This window comes from Antennarius striatus, chromosome 11 (assembly GCF_040054535.1).
Source record: "Antennarius striatus isolate MH-2024 chromosome 11, ASM4005453v1, whole genome shotgun sequence".
Classification (NCBI taxonomy): domain Eukaryota; kingdom Metazoa; phylum Chordata; class Actinopteri; order Lophiiformes; family Antennariidae; genus Antennarius; species Antennarius striatus.
The window spans coordinates 20,733,769-20,756,559 of record NC_090786.1 but is presented as its reverse complement, the minus strand read 5'-3'; the positions used below and the strand labels follow the sequence as shown (position 1 = coordinate 20,756,559).

Below are 22,791 nucleotides of genomic sequence, written 5' to 3'. Positions count from 1 at the left end.
TGAAGGTAACAATATATATAGAGGGAAACATTAAAAAAAAGATATAGAGGCCCATGTTTTGCCCACTTGTGTCATCGAAGTGATTTACAGCAGGCACGACATGGTTAAGGTAACTAGAGATTCCTAGGTCGTATGGTTACCTATAGGGCCAAATCACAACCAGCTCATTCAAGGCACTTCCCAAGAAGTCACAACCAACTTTAATCTCATTTAATTAATCCTACATAAGAACATGGAGACAACGAAGAGATTTTCATTCTGGTGAGAGGGAGAGGGAGAAGGGGAGATGGATGAATAGTGAGATATAGACGGAAAAGACAAAAGGAAACTGACAGATACAAGGGAGAGAAATACCACTGAAACAACTGTTGTTACAGTCTAACTGTTCTACGGACTGGAGATTGTTCCACATGAGGGGACCCTGAAAACTAAAGGTTCTGGTCTATTGCTGAATTTTCTTGGGACCAAGTAACAAAAGAAAGAATCAACTGGACTTGCTTTGAGTTGATTAAAGACGTTTCACCGCTCATCCAAGAGGCTGTTTAGTTCTAACTGACAGACAGACCCTCCTCGCTGAAACAAGCCAAAGTGAAGTTGACCGCACATACAAACAAACTAGCAACGTAGTCTGTTCTTCTTTGGCTGGGATCGTTGACTTGTGCAACCAACAACTGAGCAACTTGTGTGTCTAGTTGTGAGTGACGACATTGCGACACACTGCTACTTCACCCTTGGACACAAAGCAATTCACGCTCTTATCCAGGGAGAGGGGGGCACTGTCGCGCAGACGGGGCTGGGCTATGTCAATCACTCCTGTCAATCACTCCCATTGTGACGCCACAACGGCTGTTGACTCTGATCTCGTTTTAGGCCCATTTCACAAGTTTGTGGGCTGTACAGTCGATACAGGACCACTGTTATCCAGAGTGAGGAAACAAATGGTCTCTCTCCAAAACACCCAACATCCAGCTCTGGTGTATAGACCCAACACCCAACATCCAGCTCTGGTGTATAGACCCAACACCCAACATCCAGCTATGGTGTATAGACCCAACATCCAGCTCTGGTGTATAGACCCAACATCCAGCTCTGGTGTATAGACCCAACACCCAACATCCAGCTCTGGTATATAGACCCAACACCCAACATCCAGCTATGGTGTGTAGACCCAACATCCAGCTCTGGTGTATAGACCCAACACCCAACATCCAGCTATGGTGTTTAGACCCAACATCCAGCTCTGGTGTATAGACCCAACATCCAGCTCTGGTGTTTAGACCCAACATCCAGCTCTGGTGTATAGACCCAACACCCAACATCCAGCTCTGGTGTATAGACCCAACATCCAGCTCTGGTGTATAGACCCAACATCCAGCTCTGGTGTATAGACCCAACATCCAGCTATGGTTTATAGACCCAACATCCAGCTCTGGTGTATAGACCCAACATCCAGCTCTAGTGTATAGACCTAGTCATGCCAGCACTCCCTGAAAATCTGCCCCTGGTGGTCCAGTGCTCCTGTGGAAGCGGTGAAAGGTCTCCCACTGTGGTGCTCTAAGTTCGAAGAGGCAAGACTAGATGACATTTTCTCCATTGACTATGATACAGGTCACCTATATCGTTCCAACATAAGTTAGCGATCTTGCTCATATTGAGTTGTGCTCATTGGTTGGTTCGGCTCTTGGAGAGTCATTTTATTTCAGTAATTTCTCCATAAGCTCCATACAGCTGTAATGATTGTGAAGGAGACCAGCCCTTCACAGCCACAGGAAAACCACACAAAGCAAACACGTTCCCCCGTCCACACACAAACACTCACCAGAACCAACAACAACAATCTCTCCAAAGTCATGTGACATGAAAACTCACTCGCTCACTCACTCACATTTCATTCACATGACATTACAAACAGTGCAACCACTGACAGTTAGCAGCAGCTAATAAAGCCTGCAGCCCCAAGCATCAATCAGAGATGAGAAGCCACATCTGACACCCCCCACCCCCTCCACCACCCCCATTTTATTTATAGTGTTTTTTGTACATTTTGGGAGTGGGACATCATGAACAAGGCACATATTTTGATTTTCTTTTCTTCCTGTAGTTCATATTGTTCCTGTGTTCATTCCCTGAAGGAGTATTTACTGAGGTTGGTCACAGCTGCAACCTGTGGGAGTCTGGCTGTGGGTGGGGGGCTGGGGGGGTTAGCTCTCAGGTCACACTGATGGCTGCAGGCACACAGACAGCTGATGAGTGTTTGACGCCACTCACAGATGTTGCTACCTGGCTCCAGCTGTTTCCTATGTGACGGAGGTGATCAAGGCGGAGTCTGCCTTTAACGACACACACTTTTTCACACTTATTTGCACAGTGACTACCACAATTACACCAGTGACTCACCAGATTTATGTGTTGTGCACAAATCACACACAAACACGCACGTAGCAGCAGCTGCTGATTGTGTGTGTGTGTGTGTGTGTGTGTGTATGTGTGTGTGTGTGTGTGTGTGTGTGTGTGTGTGTGTGTGTGTGTGTGTCTGTGTGTGTGTGTGTCTGTGTGTCTGTGTGTGTGTGTGTGTGTGTGTGTGTGTGTGTGTGTGTGTGTGTGTGTGTGTGTGTGTGTGTGTGTGTGTGTGTGTGTGTGTGTGTGTATGTGTGTGTGTGTGTGTTTGTGTTTTAGACCTGAAAAGATTTGTGCTTGGATACAGTAGCCATGTGTCTGAACCTGAACAGTCACATGCCCCTCACTGTGTTTGTAAGGGAGCTTATTTACCTATGTGCATGTAAGGATCTGGGTCACTATGGTAACCATGACATCCTGACTTGAAGTAGAGCCAAACTTAGCCAAATCAGCAGACATTTCAAAGCGGTTTAACAGAGAAACCCAACAGAACCCTCCAGAGCAAGCATAGGTGATGACTAAAGAAACCTGGGTATGACTCCAGGAGAAATCTAAATTCCCACAAGACTGGTCGCCCACTGAGAAACTGTGTGATGTAAGATCTGATCAACAGGCATTAAAGCAAAGTCATCTTTTTAAATGTCTTCCCAGCAGATTAAATATAATTTTTCTGAATGCATCCATAAGAAATCATTGCCAGTCATGAAACCATCACTTCCACTTCAGTAAACGCTGGTCCAGTTTGCTGCTGCTCAGCTGCAGCATTTTCAACCCGTGTGAACTGTTTGGGCCCAAAAGTGACATTTTTGTTGCTTTTATGTGTTTCTCTCCCAATAAATCAGTCAGTTAAAAGGTTGCCAGTAATTTTCTTTCATCTGTATTTTCTAAATTCCTTAATGCCTGTCATTGGCAGTGTAGAGAATAGCAGATTTTCACTGTGTACACACAATACCTACAATGGTCAAAAATGGTCCAATTGACTCCCATTATAACCACATCTTTTTCATATACTATAAGAATATATATATTATGTATTTATATATTATATATGTATATGATATATCTGATGCATTGAAAGAAATTTTTTTTCTGTATTTATTTTTACACTTTATGATGAGACGGCCCTTTTTTGACCCAATTAGGTAATGTGTGTAGCCATTTTAGTAGGTCCCTGGGGGTTAAAAACACCTACCCTCTCTGCCCCTGCACCATGCCCTCACCGGACAGTTCACTTTCCCATCCAGGTTACCCAAGCCCTCATCTACAATGTGGACTGCCAGGATTTACATCTAGTTGTCTTTCATTTGATTTCTCTTGTAAGTTATTCATCAAGTACTCAGCTGACGAGCTTCTTCGGCCTGGACCTGCTCACATCTCACAGGTCCAGGCCAACGGCAGCAATACATCTCCATCCAAACATTATAGATACAGTACATACGCGATGCATCATCAGTTTTCACTTGAACAGCTCCAAACCAAGAAGATCCATCCGGTCTTCCTCATATCCGCCTCCACACATCACTGATTGAGGATCTTCATTCAGGATCTTTTCAATGAACAAGTTTAGACTTTCTTTGCTTGATGACTTTTCACAGCTCAATGAATGCACTCTTCAGGTTTTTTACATCGGTAAACCCTGTGGCTCGGCTGTGGTGGCAGGCTCGTGATAATTCACCAGGAAAGTCATGCCGGTGTCCTTTCTTTGACTCATTCAAATCAACCGTCTGTTGACATTCTGGGTCCATTCCAACGATCCCTGTAACTGTTTACCGTCCCAATAAATCAAACATTAACTTCAGAAAAGACTTTTCTACCCTGCTCACAGAGCCATACACTCTTTGACCAAATACTGCATTGGAAATCAGCTCTGAGTTATGTAATGCTAGCTCTTTACATGCTGGAGTTAACATAAACTGACTGACTGCTTCCTTGGTGGTTTAGTTGGAAAACAGGAAACACCCTCTTCTCAAAAAATATGCGCATCTCATAAAAACATTTGATCACTGGCCCTCGCATTGAAGATCTGTAATGAAACACTTATAACCCTGTGCAAATCAGGTTTTCACTGCCTGGAGTTAAGGTGTTTCTCTGATGTTGCAGGAGGTATTATTCTGGGATGTAACTGAATTATTATAGCGATATATGAGGAAAGTAATGAGTTTGATTGTGATTTGGGTCAAGCAGTTGTTTTTAGGTTTTATATTTGATTGTTCTCTGTTTTGCTTTGCAGTAATTCCTATGATCAATTCACTTCTGTCCACATTCTGACTTTCCGTTCACTATGAATGTCTGATTTTTTTTCTACCCGGCACCGTTTCTCTGCTCTTCCCTTGTGCCACCTGTTTGTCGTTATCTCATCTCTCTGAGTATTTAGTCTGCGTGTTTGTCTACTATTTGTTTCATCGCCAGTTTTGCTTCCTCTCTTTCCTTTTATGTCATTGTTTCCTCCTTGATTTTATTCATATCTAATCCTCACTCCCAGCCTCTTGGCCCACTCCTTGAAAAGTTCTGTCTTTGCTCCTGGCCTCCTGCTGGATCACCTGTTATGTTGATTTTTTGGGATCTTTACTATTATCGGTTTATGTTTTGGACTTTGTTGCTGTTATAGCATTTTTATTTAATCTTTTTCCTGCCCTTCATTTTATCTGTATTTGTGTTCTGTGTTTTGAACTGAACTTCACAAGTTCCTTCAATACTGACATCAATAAAAATAAAGGGTTAATGTGTTCTGCCACTCAGCCACTGGTTTATAATATTGAACAGTGCTGAGTGACGTAGGCTTTATAGATTCTTAGAAGGTGAGCTAAGTAGGATTTCTATGCAATTATTTTGAGAAAGCATTTTTCCTTCTTAGTCACATCTATTTTTCTCTTTTGGCTGTTTTTATAAGGTGGTTGAACTTGTTAAATGACACTTTTCAGATTAATCATACTATTTTGTGTGACTCAGCTCTGAAATCATCACTTTGTTATTTATGTGACCTGTGGAGAAATCCAACTGTTGCTGGGTAAACCTCTCGGGGAAAGCCGAAGCTGTTTAATGTCAGCTCACATGAACAGGTTTATTTTATATTGATTGACCCGAAAAATCTGCACACGTGTGTGTGTGTGTGTGTGTGTGTGTGTGTGTGTGTGTGTGTGTGTGTGTGTGTGTGTGTGTGTGTGTGTGTGTTAATATATGGAGTTTTGCACATGAGTGCAGGAGGTGTGTGTTTTCTTGCTCCATGGTGGTGGTTGAGTAAGTACATACACAGGCTTTGCTCAGGCAACACACATACAGCCCCCACCCCCCCTCCAGCCCCCAGTGCATGAATGAGTGTCCTGAGAGTGCTGGATAAAGGTGGTCTGTGCTGCAGTCCTGCTCCACTGACCCATAAAGGGGGCATTGATGGGGTGGACCTGCATCCACCAGGGACAGAGGACGGGTGGAGAGGGTGGGGGTGTTGTCGGAGGTGGAGGTAGGACTGATATCTGTACAGTGAAACTCCTAATAGTGAGTTTGTGAACATGACTTTGGTGCCAAATATGAGCTCCATCAGTGTGCAAACACACCTGAGGTTTGGGGCGCATGAGGCCACCGTGATCTGCTTATTAAGTCTTTGTGAAGCCTGAATTATAGTGGGTTATAATACTTTACTAACATTAATGTTTAGTCAGTCAGTCATCTTCAGATCACTGCTGTATCCGCCGCAGCGGGTCACGGGGAGCCGGAGCCTATCTCAGCGGCATAGGGCATAGGCGGGGGACACTCCGGGCACGACGCCAGTGCACCGCAGAGCCAGACACAAAGACATACAACCATGCACACACACACTCATTCCTCATTCCATTGTCCACACTATACGGCGCACCTTCAATGGACGGCCTATTTCTAAGAAAATCTCACATATAAGGAGCACTGGATTATAAGGTGCATCTGATGATAAGGTGCCCCTTCAAATTTTTATATACAGCGGTACCTCTACTTACGAAATTAATTGGTTCTGGAAGAAATTTCCAAAGTAGAAAATTTTCATAAGTAGAGATGCATTTTCCATGTAAATGCCCTAATCCATTCCAAGCCCCCCAAAATTTAGACATAAATGTTTTGTAAAGCATAAAAATGCATCAAAACATGTAACAAATACATGTTACGATTAGATTATTACACAATAAATGAGAGTTGTGCATAACGTAAAAAACAAAGAACAGAGTAAAGAATAAAAATGACGGTCATTTACCTTTTAACTGCTGTCCTCATTGTTTTTTGCCCTCTTTGGTTCATGCCCTCTTGCCCCCCCATGAACAACAGAGTGAATTCCAGTCCTCCTTCTGAACTTCTCCAACCACCCACGCGACGCCTTAAACTCCTTAACCTTCCTTTTGTTTTAATAACGTGGTGATTGTAGATGCATTACGGCCATATTCTTTGGAGAGATCAACCAAACGCATCCCTTTTTCAGGCTTTTCTATTATCTCTTGCTTTGTTTGTACGGACAAAAAAACTCTTTTCTTCGTCTTTTCTTTTCTTCTTTTCTCCGTCACTTTCTTGGGGTCCATAGTGAATACTCTAAAAGTTAATATATTTACGTAAAACTATCAGAACACCTCAGGGGTCGAGGGCCGAATGACGAGGACGCTGCATAGACACCTATCTAGCTCCACACAGAGGTCCCTCTGGGCCAATGGGATGCCAGGATGCTAGGTAATAGCCAATGGCAGAGCAGCTATGAGAATGTTGTGTTCAGGAACCTGTGGGAGCTGAATGAATATACGTTGAGCACACAGTGACTCAAATGTTCATTGAAGTTGGAAGGATATGGATTATGATTCAGTGTGAATACACTGTTATAATAGAATACGACACCTCGTATCATAAGAATTAAGTCTGAGCTAAATGAAAAAAGACATTCTTTCAACAGCTGCAGAAGTCCTGATGGATTAAAGGACGTGGTTTCACCTGGTGTGTCCCCTGTCAGCAGGGGAATATAATGGAACTCTATATCCAAGGGAGAGGTGTGTGGTCATGTTGAGAAGAGAAACAGGACAAATATAATGAGCTCAGTGGAAAAACTGGACGGTATTAAAAAGACAAATAGAAACATCTTTAGAGAGCACACAAACATTCATTTCCTGTGGCCGGCCAGCAGATTGTATCAACATATGTCTTTGTTTGAAAGCCACAGATATGAAATATGGACATGAGTAAGAGCACTGTAACCAGACCTCTTTCATTAGCACACACACACACACACACACACACACACACACACACACACACACACACACACACACACACACACACACACACACACACACACACACACACACACACACACACACACACACACACACACACACACACACACACACACATACACACAGATACACAAGACCACATCCAGGATGGGAGCTTCAGCCAAAAGCATCTGGAATGTCACAGGATCTGTATGTAGAAATAAAAGTCACGCAAAGCATCTTGTGTTTGATTAAAAAACACTTAAAGCATGTGTCAGGGGAACAAACCGCGTCCAGGGGCCATTTGTTCAGTCCTTCTGACTTTACCTACAGTATAGTGTGATGGCTTTGGTGTTGAAATCAGCGTTGTCATAGTATGATTATGATTATCTCGTCTTCGTGAATAATAAATGAGTGAATGAATGAAATAGTAGAAGACGGGGCTTATGATGGCTTATATGATAAACAAGGACTTGAAATGTCAAGTCCATAAAAAAATGTATACCAGGAGATGAACACAACTCTATATTTGTATGGAATATGTCCACTGGGGGAAGTCTTGTGATCCTTGCCCTCTACGTGACAGTGGAGGACCTTTACTAAGGCACCCTCTCATTGACTATGACCCGCAAAGACCACCTTAATAGAGGTTTAAATAAAACAAGTTTACATTTACCAGTTGTTTTTTACGGGTGTCTTTAATCTGAGGTCATTTTGGTTACAGGTTCGTCACAAAACGATGAAATATTCCATCTCCTGTTATCAGAACAATGTGATGTTGAATTACTGAATTCAGACATGTGATGTTTTTTTGATGAAGCCATCATTCCAAATTCAAATTCCTGGAAATTCATAATAAAAAACCCAACAAATTCCTGGAAATGTGTAATAAAAAAAACCGCATCTTGATCCATTTGATTCTAAATGGCAGACTGCCTATTTGTTGTGGTAGATCTTGGCAAATTATAAAAAATCTAGGACAAGTACAGAAACTTTTTATCTCACCCAATACTGGATATAGTAGAATATCACTTTGTTTAAATGAATTTTTTTTAAAAAGTAGAATTTTTATACTGTCAAATTATTACTTTAACTGAATGCTGTTTAATAGTTGTCTCCAGCACTGGACTCTTGTTCATCAAATGCAGTTTGACACCAAGCGACTTGACAGTGGAGTTTTAATGGCTTTCTCCAACTTTACCAAGAAGTCACAGGTTCACCATTAGAGAGCGACTCATTGTGAAGCATCGAGGAGGTCTGGAAGCATTTCTGATTCAATTTGAGTTCAATATATTGAAAAGATAATATGGACTACATAAAAGTATCAGAGGCATTTCCTGTTACCAGAAGATGGCGCTGTGACATTCACAGGCTTTTAACATGTGAGCTCATGATTCTCCAGTCAGGCCTCTCAAACCTCTGACCAACAGGCTTCTTTCATCAACACTGAGCTCTCCTGTGAGGTTGTCTCTGTCTTTGACGCCATTGGTCAGAAAGTGTAAGTAGGTCAAATGAACGCAATGTCAACACACCCTCCCTGCAGTCACCTCTGCAGCTGTCCTGAGCCTCGAACATACTTCCTTATCAGCCTCTGAGCTCCAGTGTCAATCACATGCCTCCAGACCACGCCTGGCCTAAGTGGCTCTACTCACTGAACTAGACAGGACATGCTAGATTTTACATCTCTCAAACACTCAGGTCTGAAACTTCTCACCTGCCCTCCGTCTCTTCCTTCTCACCTGTGAGTTTCAGAGCGGCATCATGCCAAAGCTGACAGTGTGTGTGACACACACAACACACACACGGGGACGCTTATTTTCCTCTGGTTCAGGAGTGCTGGACCTGTGCGTCAATCATCACCGGGTTCTTACAAAGTCAAGTACAGTCGGGGTCAGAAGTTTATACAAGCTCATAATGGAAAGTCACGGACGTATCGCACTATTATATACATTTATTTCTTTGAATTGTTCTTCTGAGGCAGAGCGCTTTTATTACATACATCTGTAATCAGACAGGAAATAAGATTTTCATTCATTTGGAATTTTCTGTAATCAACAGGGCCATACATAAAAAGTCATTCATTCATTCATTCATTCATTCATTCATTCATTCATTCATTCCGTCATTCCTCCATTCATTCATTCCGTCATTCCTTCATTCGTCTGTTCATCCATCTGCCACACATCCCAAGTTTGCTTGGATAGACACAGTGCTGAACGTGAATGAATGGATGAATGAATGAATGAATGAATGAATAAATATAACTGTTGCATTGTACATAATAGATGGGAAAATGAAAAACGGGATGGCTTATTCAACAGGATGGATAAAGCGGAGTGAATCTAAGCTTTTGTAATGTGTCATGTATTTAACTTATCAATCATAAATAAATCTTTTATTTGACTCTAAATAATCTAATAAATAATTTTTCGGCGTATTCATGAAAGCCTGAATTGCTCAGCAATTTTACCAGTTCCGATCCTACATGTCTGACCTACATATTATATATAGGTAAGGAAGTTAACACTTGATTGATAGCTACACATTTCCAATTAGAAACTTTAAATTGAATTCTTTAATTTACACAAATAACAGTGATTTTCTGATCTTAATCAAACAATTCAAGAACAACAACAAGGTCCAGCTTAGGCCGTGCTACCAATTTATCAATGATAGACAGACAGTCTGTGAATCAATCACTGTTGATTCACAGAACAAGGGCCAGCAGACTGGAGAAACCAAAGGAAGTAACTCATCCGACCCCCCCCCCCACACACACACACACACACCACCAGAGAAGCGTCTCATCTGAATCGCTCACACACACCGAGGAGTAACGGCAGTAAACTCTCTGGCCCCCTCACCAGATGTACTGTAAATATTTGCATCCCAACACGCATTAAGGACAGGATGACATGGAGCATCTGATGAACGCCATCAGCCTCAGCCAATCGCCACACACATCTCCACTGTCTCCGCCCCCCCAGGGCCACTGACTATCACTGAACGTCAAATCCACCACACACACAGCTTTCCCTTGTTGTGGCTGTCTTGGCTTAGTTTGCAGCAGCTGGGAGTCAGACCATACATCACAACCACACCGCCTCTGAATAACAGGAAGTGATGTAAAAATGTAAAAAAAAAAGAAGATTAATGGTTCTGTTTAAATGCTTAAAATGCTTAAAATCTGTGGCGTTTTACACTTCAAATAATAGAAAAAAAACTCAGTCACAAAAGATTTATTATAAGAAAGTCCTACGACGAAAAGGTTTGATTTTATTTTAATTATCACTGTAAATTAACTGTAATGTTTCAAATACACTCAACTAAAATGGCTTCTAATAATAAACCTTTTAAGGTCCTATATTGTGCTTTTTCAAATTCATGTTATTCAGCTGCCAGATGTCCAACTACACTGTATTTGAAACGTCGTGCCCCAAACTGATTTGTGGTCCTCAATATCTTTGATTGAATATTAATAAAATAACTTCCCAGAATGGCTGGACCAAAACTTCTGACTTGCATCATTTCATCCCTTCCTTCATCATCACCAGTTAGAACTTGTTGTTATTATCCGTGCAGGCACCGGTGACTCACGCTCTCGAGTTCTGTGAAAATGCAACATGACTTTGAAACACTAGCTGAAACTGGAAAGTCAACGATAAGAAAGATTTTTATGAGCTGCTCTCGATTATCAAAAAGAAAATAAATTTATCATGCCTAAACACAAACAAATTCTGATGACACGTGACAACTTATTCTGAGCAACAGCATCTCATCCACTTTATTCTCCTTAAAAAACAATTAAAGATGTTTAACTGACACCATTGGGAAAATGAAAAATACACTTTCTCTCCAAAAAAAAATCTCATTATGGCGTGTTCATATCTCGTACATTTATTCAACTCCTCTCTATCCTCTGGAATTTTCCATGAGTCTGTAAGACAATGGTTGTGCAGCCTGTCCTTAAATAAACTAAATTAGACCAATGTCAATCTTAATTATTTTCAAAACTGTCGTTGGTTTCAAATTGCAAAGGCCTTACTGAGAAATTTCTGTCAGGTTTTAGGGAAAGTCACACCGCAAAAACTGTTAAGCTCTTCTTGTCACTATCTTACTCACATTGATCTGTCTGCACATGAAAACTCTGCACAGAGAGGCCTCAGGTGGAATCGAACTGAGGGCCCTCTTGCTGTGAAGCAACAGGTCGACACACTGCACCACCCTGCTGCCTGTTCTTATGTTAAAACCTGAAAAAAAAAATCAAAATCACTCTCATAGGTCCAGATTTATTGAATGAGTTAATTTCCTCCCATATTGATCTCATAATCTCCAACATTACACACTTGCCAAACTTTTGGAGTCATTTCTGATAATAAATTCAATATTTGCAAGCACTTTAGTCCAATAGCGGTTTTTAAATGTGAGAAATCTTTAAAAGATTAGATTACATTTATTGATTAAAAATTCATGTATTCGTTTCATCCAGATTATATTAGTGCAAAGCATTTTTCTCCTGTCCCAACAGAACACAAAACATCAGCTTTAGTAAAACCTTGTTGTTTCCAGTCCAATGTGAATATATCTTAAAAGTCTTAATGATCCCTATTAGTGCTCAGAGACTACTGACTACAGAATGTATATCTGTCTTCCTTTCCCTCCACAAGTCTAACTGTAATCTGAGATTATCTGGTGGGTCCCTCCTGCACGTTCCCATTTAAAACTTTTTATGTTTTGGCCACGCAGTTGTGGAACAATCTTACAGAGATCACAAGAACATACAATGATTTAATTAAAATATTTGAACATTGTTTTGCTAATTTTAAATGTTTTTATTCTTGAATTACATTATTTTATTACCTCAATGTCTTATTGGCTGTTGCTTCTTTTCTAATATTTTTTATACACGTTTGTGAAGAATTATGTGCAAAAAAAAAAAAAGCAAAACCTGAACTGAAGTTGGATCAGAAGGCCTTATCTGGGTCAAATGGGGGGGTTTAAGCCAGCGACATATACTCTCCACTTCCTTATTTGCCATGCCACCGCCCTTCTGGCAGCCATGTAGACTAAAAACAAAATGTAAAACCATGTGCTATTAGTACTTGACCCCAGGTCTAGTGTTAGAATGACTAAACAATACCAGGACAAGCTAAGCTCCCCGCTGGAACACAAATAGTAAGTTCAACAAGCAGCCAGCTGGAGGAGGAGAAGAAACAGCAGGAAGATGAAGACGTGGAAATGGGTGTTGAGCAGGGAGTGGGGCTGTTCCTGGTTCCTAATCACCAGTCAGACCGTTTCCTCTCATTGTAGCATCCAGAGCCATTAGCAGCAGAGCCTGGACACGCACGTACAAAAACACATGCCTTAACCAGCACACGTACATGTACACACCTCCACCCATAAACACATCACTTATATTAACCATAACACACACACATTATATTCACAATAACACATCTACACACGTATGCACAGCTGTCTACACAAAAACCCATATATAACATGGATCTTTGACAAACGTGTGAGTGATGTTACTACATGTTACTCCAGATGTTATGTGAGGTTTCGCAGACAGGCAGCTTAACATAACATATCTTATTACATGTTATTCCAGATGCTACGTAAGGCTTCATAGACAGGCAGCCTCACATAACATGTGTTACTACATGTAATTCACCACCTGATTTTACATACGTCATGCCACAAGGGCTGATAAACACAAGGTGTTGCTTTAGTCTACAAATCTATTCTGAACCTGACTTCTAATCTAGATATTCATTTTACCTCTTTTGAGGTTCTTGTTCTAAAACCATCGGCTACAGCTGTAAACAGGCTTCATCTTGTAGTAGTCTATAGACCGCCTGGTCCCTAGTCTTTATTCTTAGAAGAATTTGGTGAATTCATTTCGGATCTAATTACTCAATCTGATGAGGTTATGGTGACTGGTGATTTTAACATTCATTTAAGTAAGGCTAGTGATCCTTTGTGTAAAGCTGTCTTAACCCTCCTTGACATGTTAGGTTTCACTCAGTGGGTTCATGAAGCAACTCATTCCAGTGGTAATACCCTAGATCTGATTCTATCACGTCGTATAAATGTTACTGCTGTGACTGTCTCTCCTCTTACGTCAGTGATACCTGACCACTTTCTTATTACTTTTAAAGCAGCCTTTATTTGTCAAGATAGAATTACTCCTGATGTTGTCACTACTCGCCATATCGGCTTGGAAATGGTATCTAAACTTAGTGAGCTTCTACCTGAGGTATTGACTCCTTTTACTGTAGCAACAGGATCAATCAAAACTACACTAGTGACCTAAACTCAGCTCTTTCTAGTCTGTTGGACTCAGTTGCACCTCTAAAAACTAAAACCATAGGGGTGCGCAGGTCTACACCATGGTTTCATGAGGAGACACGCACTCTCAGACAGGCCTGTAGGAGTTTAGAGCGCAGATGGCGTAAATCAAAATCTAAATTAAGCTACATCTCTTGGCATGAGTGTGTCTTAAACTACAAGCGCGCTCTGTCGAGCGCTAAAGCTGCCTATTTCTCCAGATTAATAAGAAAAATAAACACAATCCTCGATTTCTGTTTAACACGGTAGTCAGATTGACCCAGAAACAGTCAACGGCAAGCAGCTTGTTATTTGCAGCTAATGATTTTCAAGATTTCTTCTGCTGTAAAATTGATAACATTAGACATAAGATTACTTCTTCAGCTTCACCTGGATCAAAAGTTGATGTGGTTCCTTCTCTGGGTGTTAAAACCCAACTTCTCTCTTTAACACACTTTGAGACTGTCTCTCTGGAAGAATTATGGAAGTTGGTCTCAATCTCTAAACCTACTACATGCCTCTTAGACCCTCTCCCTGCTAAACTAGTTAAAGAATTATGGCCATTGCTGGGCCCTACTATGTTAAATGTAGTTAACCTTTCTCTTGCAACCGGTGTTGTTCCCATTAGCTTTAAGTCGGCCGTAGTTAAACGTCTACATAAAAAGCCAGATCTTGAACAAGAGTCTTTAAATAATTATAGACCCGTTTCTAACCTTCCATTCTTATCTAACGTACTAGAAAGGGTAGTATCTCAACAGCTCTTAGATTATTTATCATTAAGTGGTCTTTTCGAACCATTCCAATCAGCTTTTCGGGCCGGCCATTCCACTGAAACAGCACTTACCAAAGTTGTAAATGATCTCCTATTAAATATGGACTCTGATACCACTTCTGTTCTCCTTCTTTTGGATCTTAGTGCAGCGTTTGATACTATAGATCACTGTATACTCCTTGACCGACTGGAGAGACAGTTTGGTGTCTGTGAGTTAGCTCTTGCTTGGTTAAAATCTTATCTATCTGATGGGACACAATGCATCTCCTACAATAATAAAACTTCTGCCTTCTCCAACGTCAAATATGGCGTACCTCAGGGGTCTGTACTTGGTCCTCTGTTATTCTCCCTGTATGTTGCAGCTCTTGGTCAAATTATACGCAGCTTTGGCATAAGTTTCCATTGTTATGCTGATGACACACAATTCTACATTCCCATAAAAGCAGATGATCGATCTGAATTAATTAAACTAGAGGCCTGTCTTTCTGCTGTGAATAGTTGGATGTCCAGTAATTTCTTGCTCCTAAACCCAGACAAAACAGAGATGTTAATCATTGGCCCTGCACGACATAGAAACCAATTTCAACGAGATAACTGTAGATAACTGTTTTATAACCCAAAGTTCAACAGTCAAGAATCTTGGAGTAACGTTAGATTCAACTCTCTCCTTTGACCAGCACATTAAAGAGGTGACAAAGTTTGCCTTCTTTCATCTACGTAATGTCTCCAAAATTAGGTCCTCTCTATCTATGGCTGATACAGAGATTCTGATTCATGCCTTTGTGTCCTCTAGACTTGATTATTGTAATGTTCTGTTATCGGGGTTGCCTCGGTCTAGTACTAGGGGCCTTCAGATGGTTCAGAACACAGCAGCAAGAATATTAACTGAAACTAGGAAATTTGATCATATCACCCCAGTATTAGCTGCATTACACTGGCTCCCGATTCATGTTAGATCCAATTTTAATGTACTTTTATTGATGTATAAAACCATTAATGGGCCTTCTCCCACCTACTTGTCTGGTCTGGTTAAACCTTACACTCCGATGAGGGCTCTCCGCTCTCAGAATACAGGTCTCTTGTGTGTTCCTAGAGTTAAAAAGAAGTCAGCTGCCCAGAGGGCCTTCTCCTATCGTGCCCATTCACTATGAAATAATCTCCCTATAGGTATTAGACAGTCTGAATCCATAGATGTCTTTAAATCTAGGCTCAAAACGTATCTGTTCTACCTAACATGTAAGTAATATCAGGGGTGGGAGTCTCTGTGTTTAGGTTTGGCGTAGTCCTGCCGACGAGCCGTAGGATTTCTTAGTTAGGCCCCTGCCTCCCATTAATCCTCTGCCATTCTGGTCCCTCAAGCGCCACTATTGCCCCTGTTCTCTCTATCTCCCTCCCTCCTTCTCCCGTTCTCTCTCTCAGGCCTTTGTGTGGTGGATCATCGGCAATCGGCTACCTCTGTCTGTTTCCGTGGCTGGTGATATCAAAAGCTGCACAACGGTCCTGTTTCACCATCCACTAGGAGAGTGTGGTTCTGTCTCATTTGGTTCTGTTTTGGTTTTTGGGTTTTGGCAGGGTAATCTTAAACTGTAATTTTTTTGAGATCAATGACTTAGGCACTGTTTGGTCGGTCCTCAGAGTGGTGGATCCTCGGCAATCAGTGACCTCTGTGTGCTTCATCGGCTGGTGATGACTCGCTCTACTGGATGGATCAGCGTGTCTTTGTCCTACATTTATTATTGTCATTGTTATTATCATTGTGTTGTTAATCTGTACATGCGGTATCTATTGCTTCGTCTGTCCACTCCTGGAAGAGGGGTCCCTCCTCTGCAGTCTTCCTGAGGTTTCTCCCATCCATTTTTTCCCCTGTTAAAAGGGTTTTGGGGGGAGTTGTTCCTTATCCGATGTGAGGGTCGCGCTGCTCGCAGTGCACAAAGGTCAGAGGGATATTGTCCATGTGCAGATTGTAAAGCCCTTTGAGACATTGTTTGTGAATCTGGGCTATATAAAAATAAATAAACTTAAACTTAAACTATTCCAGATGTTATGCGAGGCTTCATAGACAGGCAGCCTCACATAACATGTGTTATTACATGTTATTCCAGATGTTACATAGGTTTCAAAGACAGGCAGCCTCACATAACATACTTTATTACATGATATTCCAGATGCTATATGAGCCTTCTTAGACAGGTAGCTTCACATAACATATGCTATTACATGTTATTCCTGACGTTATGTGAGGCTTCATTGACAGCCTCACATAACATACGTTATTACATGTTATTCCAGATGCTATGTGAGGCTTCCTAGACAGGCAGCCTCGCATAACATGTGTTATCACATGTTATTCCAGATGTTATGTGAGACTTCATAGACAGCCTGACATAACATACGTTATTACATGTTATTCCAGATGCTATGTGAGGCTTCATAGACAGGCAGCCTCCCTCTGACATGTGAATCCTTTTCATTGTGTGGCCTTTTTGCTCTGCTCTGATAAACAGTTCATTATGAAATCCTGAGGACACAGTAAATATTTGTCAGTCTTATCAGCCGGCCTTATCTTGGCGTGAACTCCAGCTACCACATGACTCACAGGCTCTTTATTTTCTTAAGGCCTTTGCTGCCACTGATAACTTCACAGAATGGCCTCCAGACAAAAAGCTGTGTGAGGCTCTTGGCAGTGGGGCTGTAAAATGAGAATGAGCACCAGGACTACTGGTTGTTCTGGACATAACAGAATGCAGCAGTCAGTAAAGTGATGGTGATTTGATGGGTCACAGGTTGGTGAGTTTAAACATTACTGCTTAGTTGATAGTAGAGACACATTTCCTGAGATGAAGGTAATCAGATAAGAGATACTGGACAGTTTTCTATTGCCAGGCCTATGCAACGGCCACACGCTGGGATCACTCAAAGTATCATAAGCCATCATCCAGACATCACTATTCACTCTGAATAACAGTGACAGTAGTAAAGCAGCATACATCATGTAGATTAGCACTATTATTCTGAATAACAGATTGATTAGATAAAGAGTGTTCACCATCACCCAGATGTGTCTGAGGTTCACTCATTTCTCACACAGCTGTATTCTTCTGACATGGTTCACAGATCTGCAGTCAGCACCGCAAACAAAATGTTGTTTTTATTACAAGAAATCTTGTCTTTTTTTTTAATTTTTGGAAAAAAATGTAAAAAAACTTTTATGTCTTTCTAAATTATGCTGTTGTGTGTAAACCAATGGATTTAGGTTCATTCACTAAGCACTGGAGCTCTTTTCACATTTCTGTCCCTCATGGCTTTTTCAAGGTCAGATGAACCAATATATTCCTAAAGATCAACCCTGTAATCAGCCAGTGACCACTCTCATGTGTATTGTGACTCCTTTGACACAGCTGACTGCTGAACTTGGATCCATTGAACTACAATCCCTGCCTGTTGATAAAGTAGTCCAAATTTAATATGGTCTATTTTACATTTTAGTGTCTATCCTTTTAAGAATACCAGCATCGTCCATCACTGGTTCCCCTTCACACTGATTTGCTTTATAACTGTGAGAATAAAGATAGAACTAAAATCCCTCAAACGCCATGTTTTTTCCTCAGACAGGTCTTTACTTTGTTTTATTGGCAGACAGGAGGGGGTTCCTTCCTACACCTAAGACCTGGCGGGGGGAAACCCTGCCCACCTCCTGACTTTCAAGTTGAGGAAGAACGAAGCTCTGCTGCAGCATCTGTGACCAACATGACGAGCAGAAGGTCATGGTGCTGATCACAACTCTGGATCTCACACCTGCTGCATGTTCACACTACAAACCACAACCTGAAGCCTTTTCTAAAATGACTTTTATTGGGAGAACTACAAAAAATGTACAGTACAAAGTTAACAGTCTCACACTCATTTTGTAGTGAACTGACTCCCACAAAAATATTATAACTCATGTTGTTTTCTTGTCCATATGTGTTACATTCAAAAAGCTTTACCTCTGATAAAGTAGTCAAAAGTACATAGTGCACTTCCCCCTGTACCTATTATATACAACCAATCGTGTCCACCTAACTCTCTCTGTAGCATACTTGACTAGATTTTTATCCAAAAAAAAGGAATGGGGATTTAGAAAGGTTACGGTCGTCTGAATGGAAACAACCTTTAAAAAATAGTTTCAGAGTCAACACTACATTCAGCTCAACCTGCGTAGAAAATGTAAGAAAAATACTTTATTTGGTTAATTTAAGGCATGTCAATATGTTGAACCCCATAGGCACTACATAATAACAGTGGGGCACAAGGGACTGCTACATTCTTTAGCACAGAATCACAGCGTGATCTCGTGCACACACAAAACAATACTTTTTTGGTTAATTTATGGACTCAGATTCTTTGTCACTGTAGTCTAATCTCCATCAACAAAACAAGCCAGGTGTGGACGGTCGTTACAACCTCATCAATTATACATTCTAGAGAAGAAAAAAAAATCACCTTCTACAGCACTGACATGATCTCAGGAGCAAACAGCAATCACACAAACTGTTCTTTAATAAACGTAAACAAGGAAACAAAATTAATGAAATAAATATCACATATGTCCTCTTAAATTAAGATTTTTTTTTACTCATTTACAATAAAAATAACTAAGTGAAGTTACAAAAAAAGGAGAAAAACAAAATATATATTACTGTGAAAGGAACATACACTCAACCTTATGCAGATTAATAATGGCGATCATAATTTAAACATAAAAGAATATAGATCTATTGCTTCATCATACTTGATAAATACAGTATGGACACAAATTACCAATGTAGCCTATACTTTTTTTTTACAAGATAATAAATAAGTTAAATAGTCCATAGCCAGTTATGTAATAGCTATGTCAATCACTCAAAAACAGCTAAAAAAATAGATATTCAACCATCAGCAGTGATTTCCCCAACAAACACCAGACTCCCCACACGACCCAAACGCTGGGCATCGCTGACACATCTGGAATGGAGACGAAGCTCTCAGATAGAAAAACGCAGAGTTACGTAGAGTAAAGGCATATTCTTGGCAGGAGGGAGGAAATCTGAAACCCTCAGTCTTTGTGTCCAACATGTCGCCACACGTCTAATCCAGGAGCAGTGTGGTCTGCTGGGTAGAGCAAAGGGAGAGAGGCTGTCATGAGCCCTTGGGCAAGGCACTGATGGAATGCCTTCTGTTTGCTATCTAGCTTTTAATACACCTATATTACATAGAAGGAAAAGAAGTCAGACGCTTAAACTCTTTTCTCGCCCCGGCCAGGGAGGTCGAAGAAGGGTCAGCGAGTCTCATGGTCTATCTCATGGTCTATCTCATGGTCTATCTCAAAGACACTGTGGCAAGTTGCTGGAATTGGGGGGGGGGGGGCTCTGCTTGCAGGACGGTGTACCTCAGGGTGGGATCTTCACCCCAACTGCCTGACTGTCCATAAATCCTCATGGCACCCAAAAAAGTTAGTCATCTGAAATCGACAGCCTGCTGAAGATTGGCAGACGTCTTCCAGCGTCCAGACTCGGGGACTCGGAGCCGCTGAGGCTCCCGGAGGAGCTGAGGGACCCGCTCGCGTAGCTCTCCCGGTCAGAGAGCGAGTCTGGCGGGCTGGGAGGGGGCTCGAACACCGGCGACTCGCTGAGGCGGCGCAGAGCCTGCAGGTGGCTCACGTTGTAGGTCGGTGGGGAGGGGGGGCACACGCCGCTCTGCGCGCTCCCGTAGTACGCACCGGTGGAGTGGTTGGTGCCGTAGCCGCTGGGGGTGTGCACAGACAGGGGGGCCAGTAAGGCTTTTAAGTCCTGTGTGGGGAAAGAGAAGGCACTGTTTACGCAGGAGACGGGGTGGGGGGACAGCACCTCCTCGTAGAAGTTGGATGCGGAGGCACAGGAGGAGGAAGAGGAGGAGGAGGAGGTGCTGGCGGGCGGAGGGGGGGTCCGGGACATCGGGCTGTCGAGAAGGGGAGACTCCAGTCCGTGGTGGGTGGAGAACCCGGAGAAGCTGAGGCTGTGGTGGAGCTTTGGTCTGTCCCTCTGGGGGTAGCCGGGGGGCAGCACCTCCCTCTGGCCGAAGGCGCACGCATCCCGGCTCGGCCTGGCTTCCCCCGCCGGGGGAATGTTGGCGTTGGCGGGCGGGACCAGCCGGCGCTCGTCGGCGTTGTGGATGAAGTGACACCGGGGGCCGTAGGGGCAGAAACCGATGGTGTGGAAGGTGCGACAGGGCTCCGTTTTGTACTTGGGATGGCGAGACAAGCTCCTTAACTCGTGGTAGCCGTGAGCGAACTGACATTTCTCCCCGTACTTGCACGATCCGTTCTCCTCGAACGGCCGGCAGAGCTCCGTCTTGTAGCGGGTGGAGTTGATCTGCGCGCCGGGCTTCTGCTGCAGCGCCGCCCGCTCGCCGCTCTCGCTGAACGCGCGGTCGCGGAACTTGTTCTCCTTGTTCATGAGGGCAGTGGCGCAGCTGTTGTCGCTCTCCTGCAGGCCTCCGTAGGAACTCAGCGAGTATTTATTACTGTTACTCATCGCCTCGACGTTACTGGTTGAATTTCTGCGGAAAAATCCCGGAGTGAAGGAGCCACCGGAGCCGGGAGTGGTGACCGGTGCGCCCACCGCCTTCTTGTCCAGCATGCTGTTGATGTGGAGGGCGTTCATGTTCATGCTTTTATCCTGCTGGAGGAGGGTAGAAAACAACAGTTCACCACCAAAACAATCCAGGAACAACTGTTTTAAACACATTTCTCTCCTCGTTTACCTTGTAAAACAGGTCCATGTCGTAGAAAGCAGCCAAGACGCTCGCAGACATTTCTCTTCTCCGCGCCTCCTCTCTCATGGAGGACCGAGCAGGATCCCTGAATGCGGTGGCCGCTGGTTTGTGCCACGACTGGTTGTGATTGTGGGGAGAAAGTTGATCTAGAAGTGTAAAAGTCCGCGGGTGAAGGGCTGGCGTGTTCTGCCGTGTGTCTGGTGGACGTTCATTCCCCGAGCGCAGCGCGCAGGTCGGACCGCTTCACAGTGCGAGCGCGCCTGTTCGCATCGGTATAAGAACCGAGCCCCGACCGGGGAGGGGCGAACGGGAGTCGGCGCAAACTTTTTTGTGAAGGAGCCGCCTCCTCTTTCCCTCATCTTCATCCTCCACTCCGAAAAACTTCCATTCACCGACCTCTCCTCTGCCCCCCTCCCTTCCCGCTTCATTTTTTTTTCCTTTTCACTTTCAATCAGTCAAACACTCCAGTGAACGTTGGTCTGATGAAGAAGAATGCAGAGAGGTCTGCAAGCAGCATGCTGGGGGGGCTGAATTTGAAATGAGGGGAAAATGCCCCCCCCCTCCCACCCCCAATTCCTCTGGGCCGTCACACTGGGAAGCTGACATATACTCTATTTGTAATGGAAAGAACCCCCCTGTCCCCCCATGGATGGGGTGAAACCACAAGCATGAGCTCAGATGAGTCCAGGACAATATGTGGAATCTACTGGTTGCATAATCACCATGTGCAGCAGCAGATTATTCCAGTATTATTATTCCACATGGAAAACAGACAAGCTGACACACTTGAATAGAGGAACAGCTCCCCAGCACAGAATCTAAAGGTTCCAGCACCAAATCACTATTCCCTTAAAGCAACTCTAATTTACACTGGTTTCATCTTTTTGGGTCCCGGTCAAATTCCTCCCTAAACCTCTTTTCCCAGTCTGGAGACCCAATCACACTGCAGGAATGTGGTCTGCGCTCGGACCGGCAGAACAACACTGCCCCCTAGCGTGTGAAGCTGGTAATGAGTAGCAAAAGCTTTGTGCGCCACCTTCTGGGCAGAGCTGAGAACTGATTTCAAGGTGTATTTCAGGCCCTTTCCACCAATGTTCCTCTCTCCACTGCTCACAAATCTTTTCCTGTCTTCTACATGCAGGAGAAGCCTCCATGTTTAGAGATGCTTCACCACAGATCTTCCCCTGCAGGCACAAAGCGTGTGGTTGCTCCGCGCAGCACATCACTGTATGTATGATGTAACCGTCCAAAGATGGAACAATGTTCACAAAAAAAAGCCCAACTACTCTATTCTGCTGT

The 22,791-nt window shown here is 42.9% G+C and overlaps 1 protein-coding gene across 2 annotated transcripts; it reads right to left on the bottom strand.

Annotated features, from left to right (window-relative positions):
- Nucleotides 1-18,549: 18,549 nt before the first annotated feature.
- Nucleotides 18,550-21,771, bottom strand: zfp36l2 (zinc finger protein 36, C3H type-like 2). 2 transcript variants are annotated; one of them, XM_068326988.1, is made up of 2 exons: nt 21,481-21,771; nt 18,550-21,395 (listed from the first exon to the last, which is right to left on the bottom strand). In XM_068326988.1, the coding sequence occupies exons 1-2, from the start codon at nt 21,556-21,558 to the stop codon at nt 20,193-20,195; spliced, it is 1,281 nt and encodes a 426-aa protein (XP_068183089.1). In that variant the 5' UTR covers nt 21,559-21,771; the 3' UTR covers nt 18,550-20,192. The 2 variants fall into 2 exon arrangements, with proteins under 2 accessions (XP_068183089.1, XP_068183088.1); XM_068326987.1 differs by having other exon boundaries at nt 18,550-21,398; nt 21,481-21,770.
- Nucleotides 21,772-22,791: the final 1,020 nt, after the last annotated feature.

What these genes read in the sequence shown, in the direction of transcription:
- zfp36l2 (XM_068326987.1), bottom strand. Translation starts at nt 21,558, where the DNA reads ATGAGAGAGGAGGCGCGGAGAAGAGAAATGTCTGCGAGCGTCTTGGCT. An exon ending in ACATGGACCTGTTTTACAAG is followed by an intron (nt 21,399 to 21,480) that starts GTAAACGAGGAG and finishes ACCCTCCTCCAG; the next exon opens with CAGGATAAAAGCATGAACAT.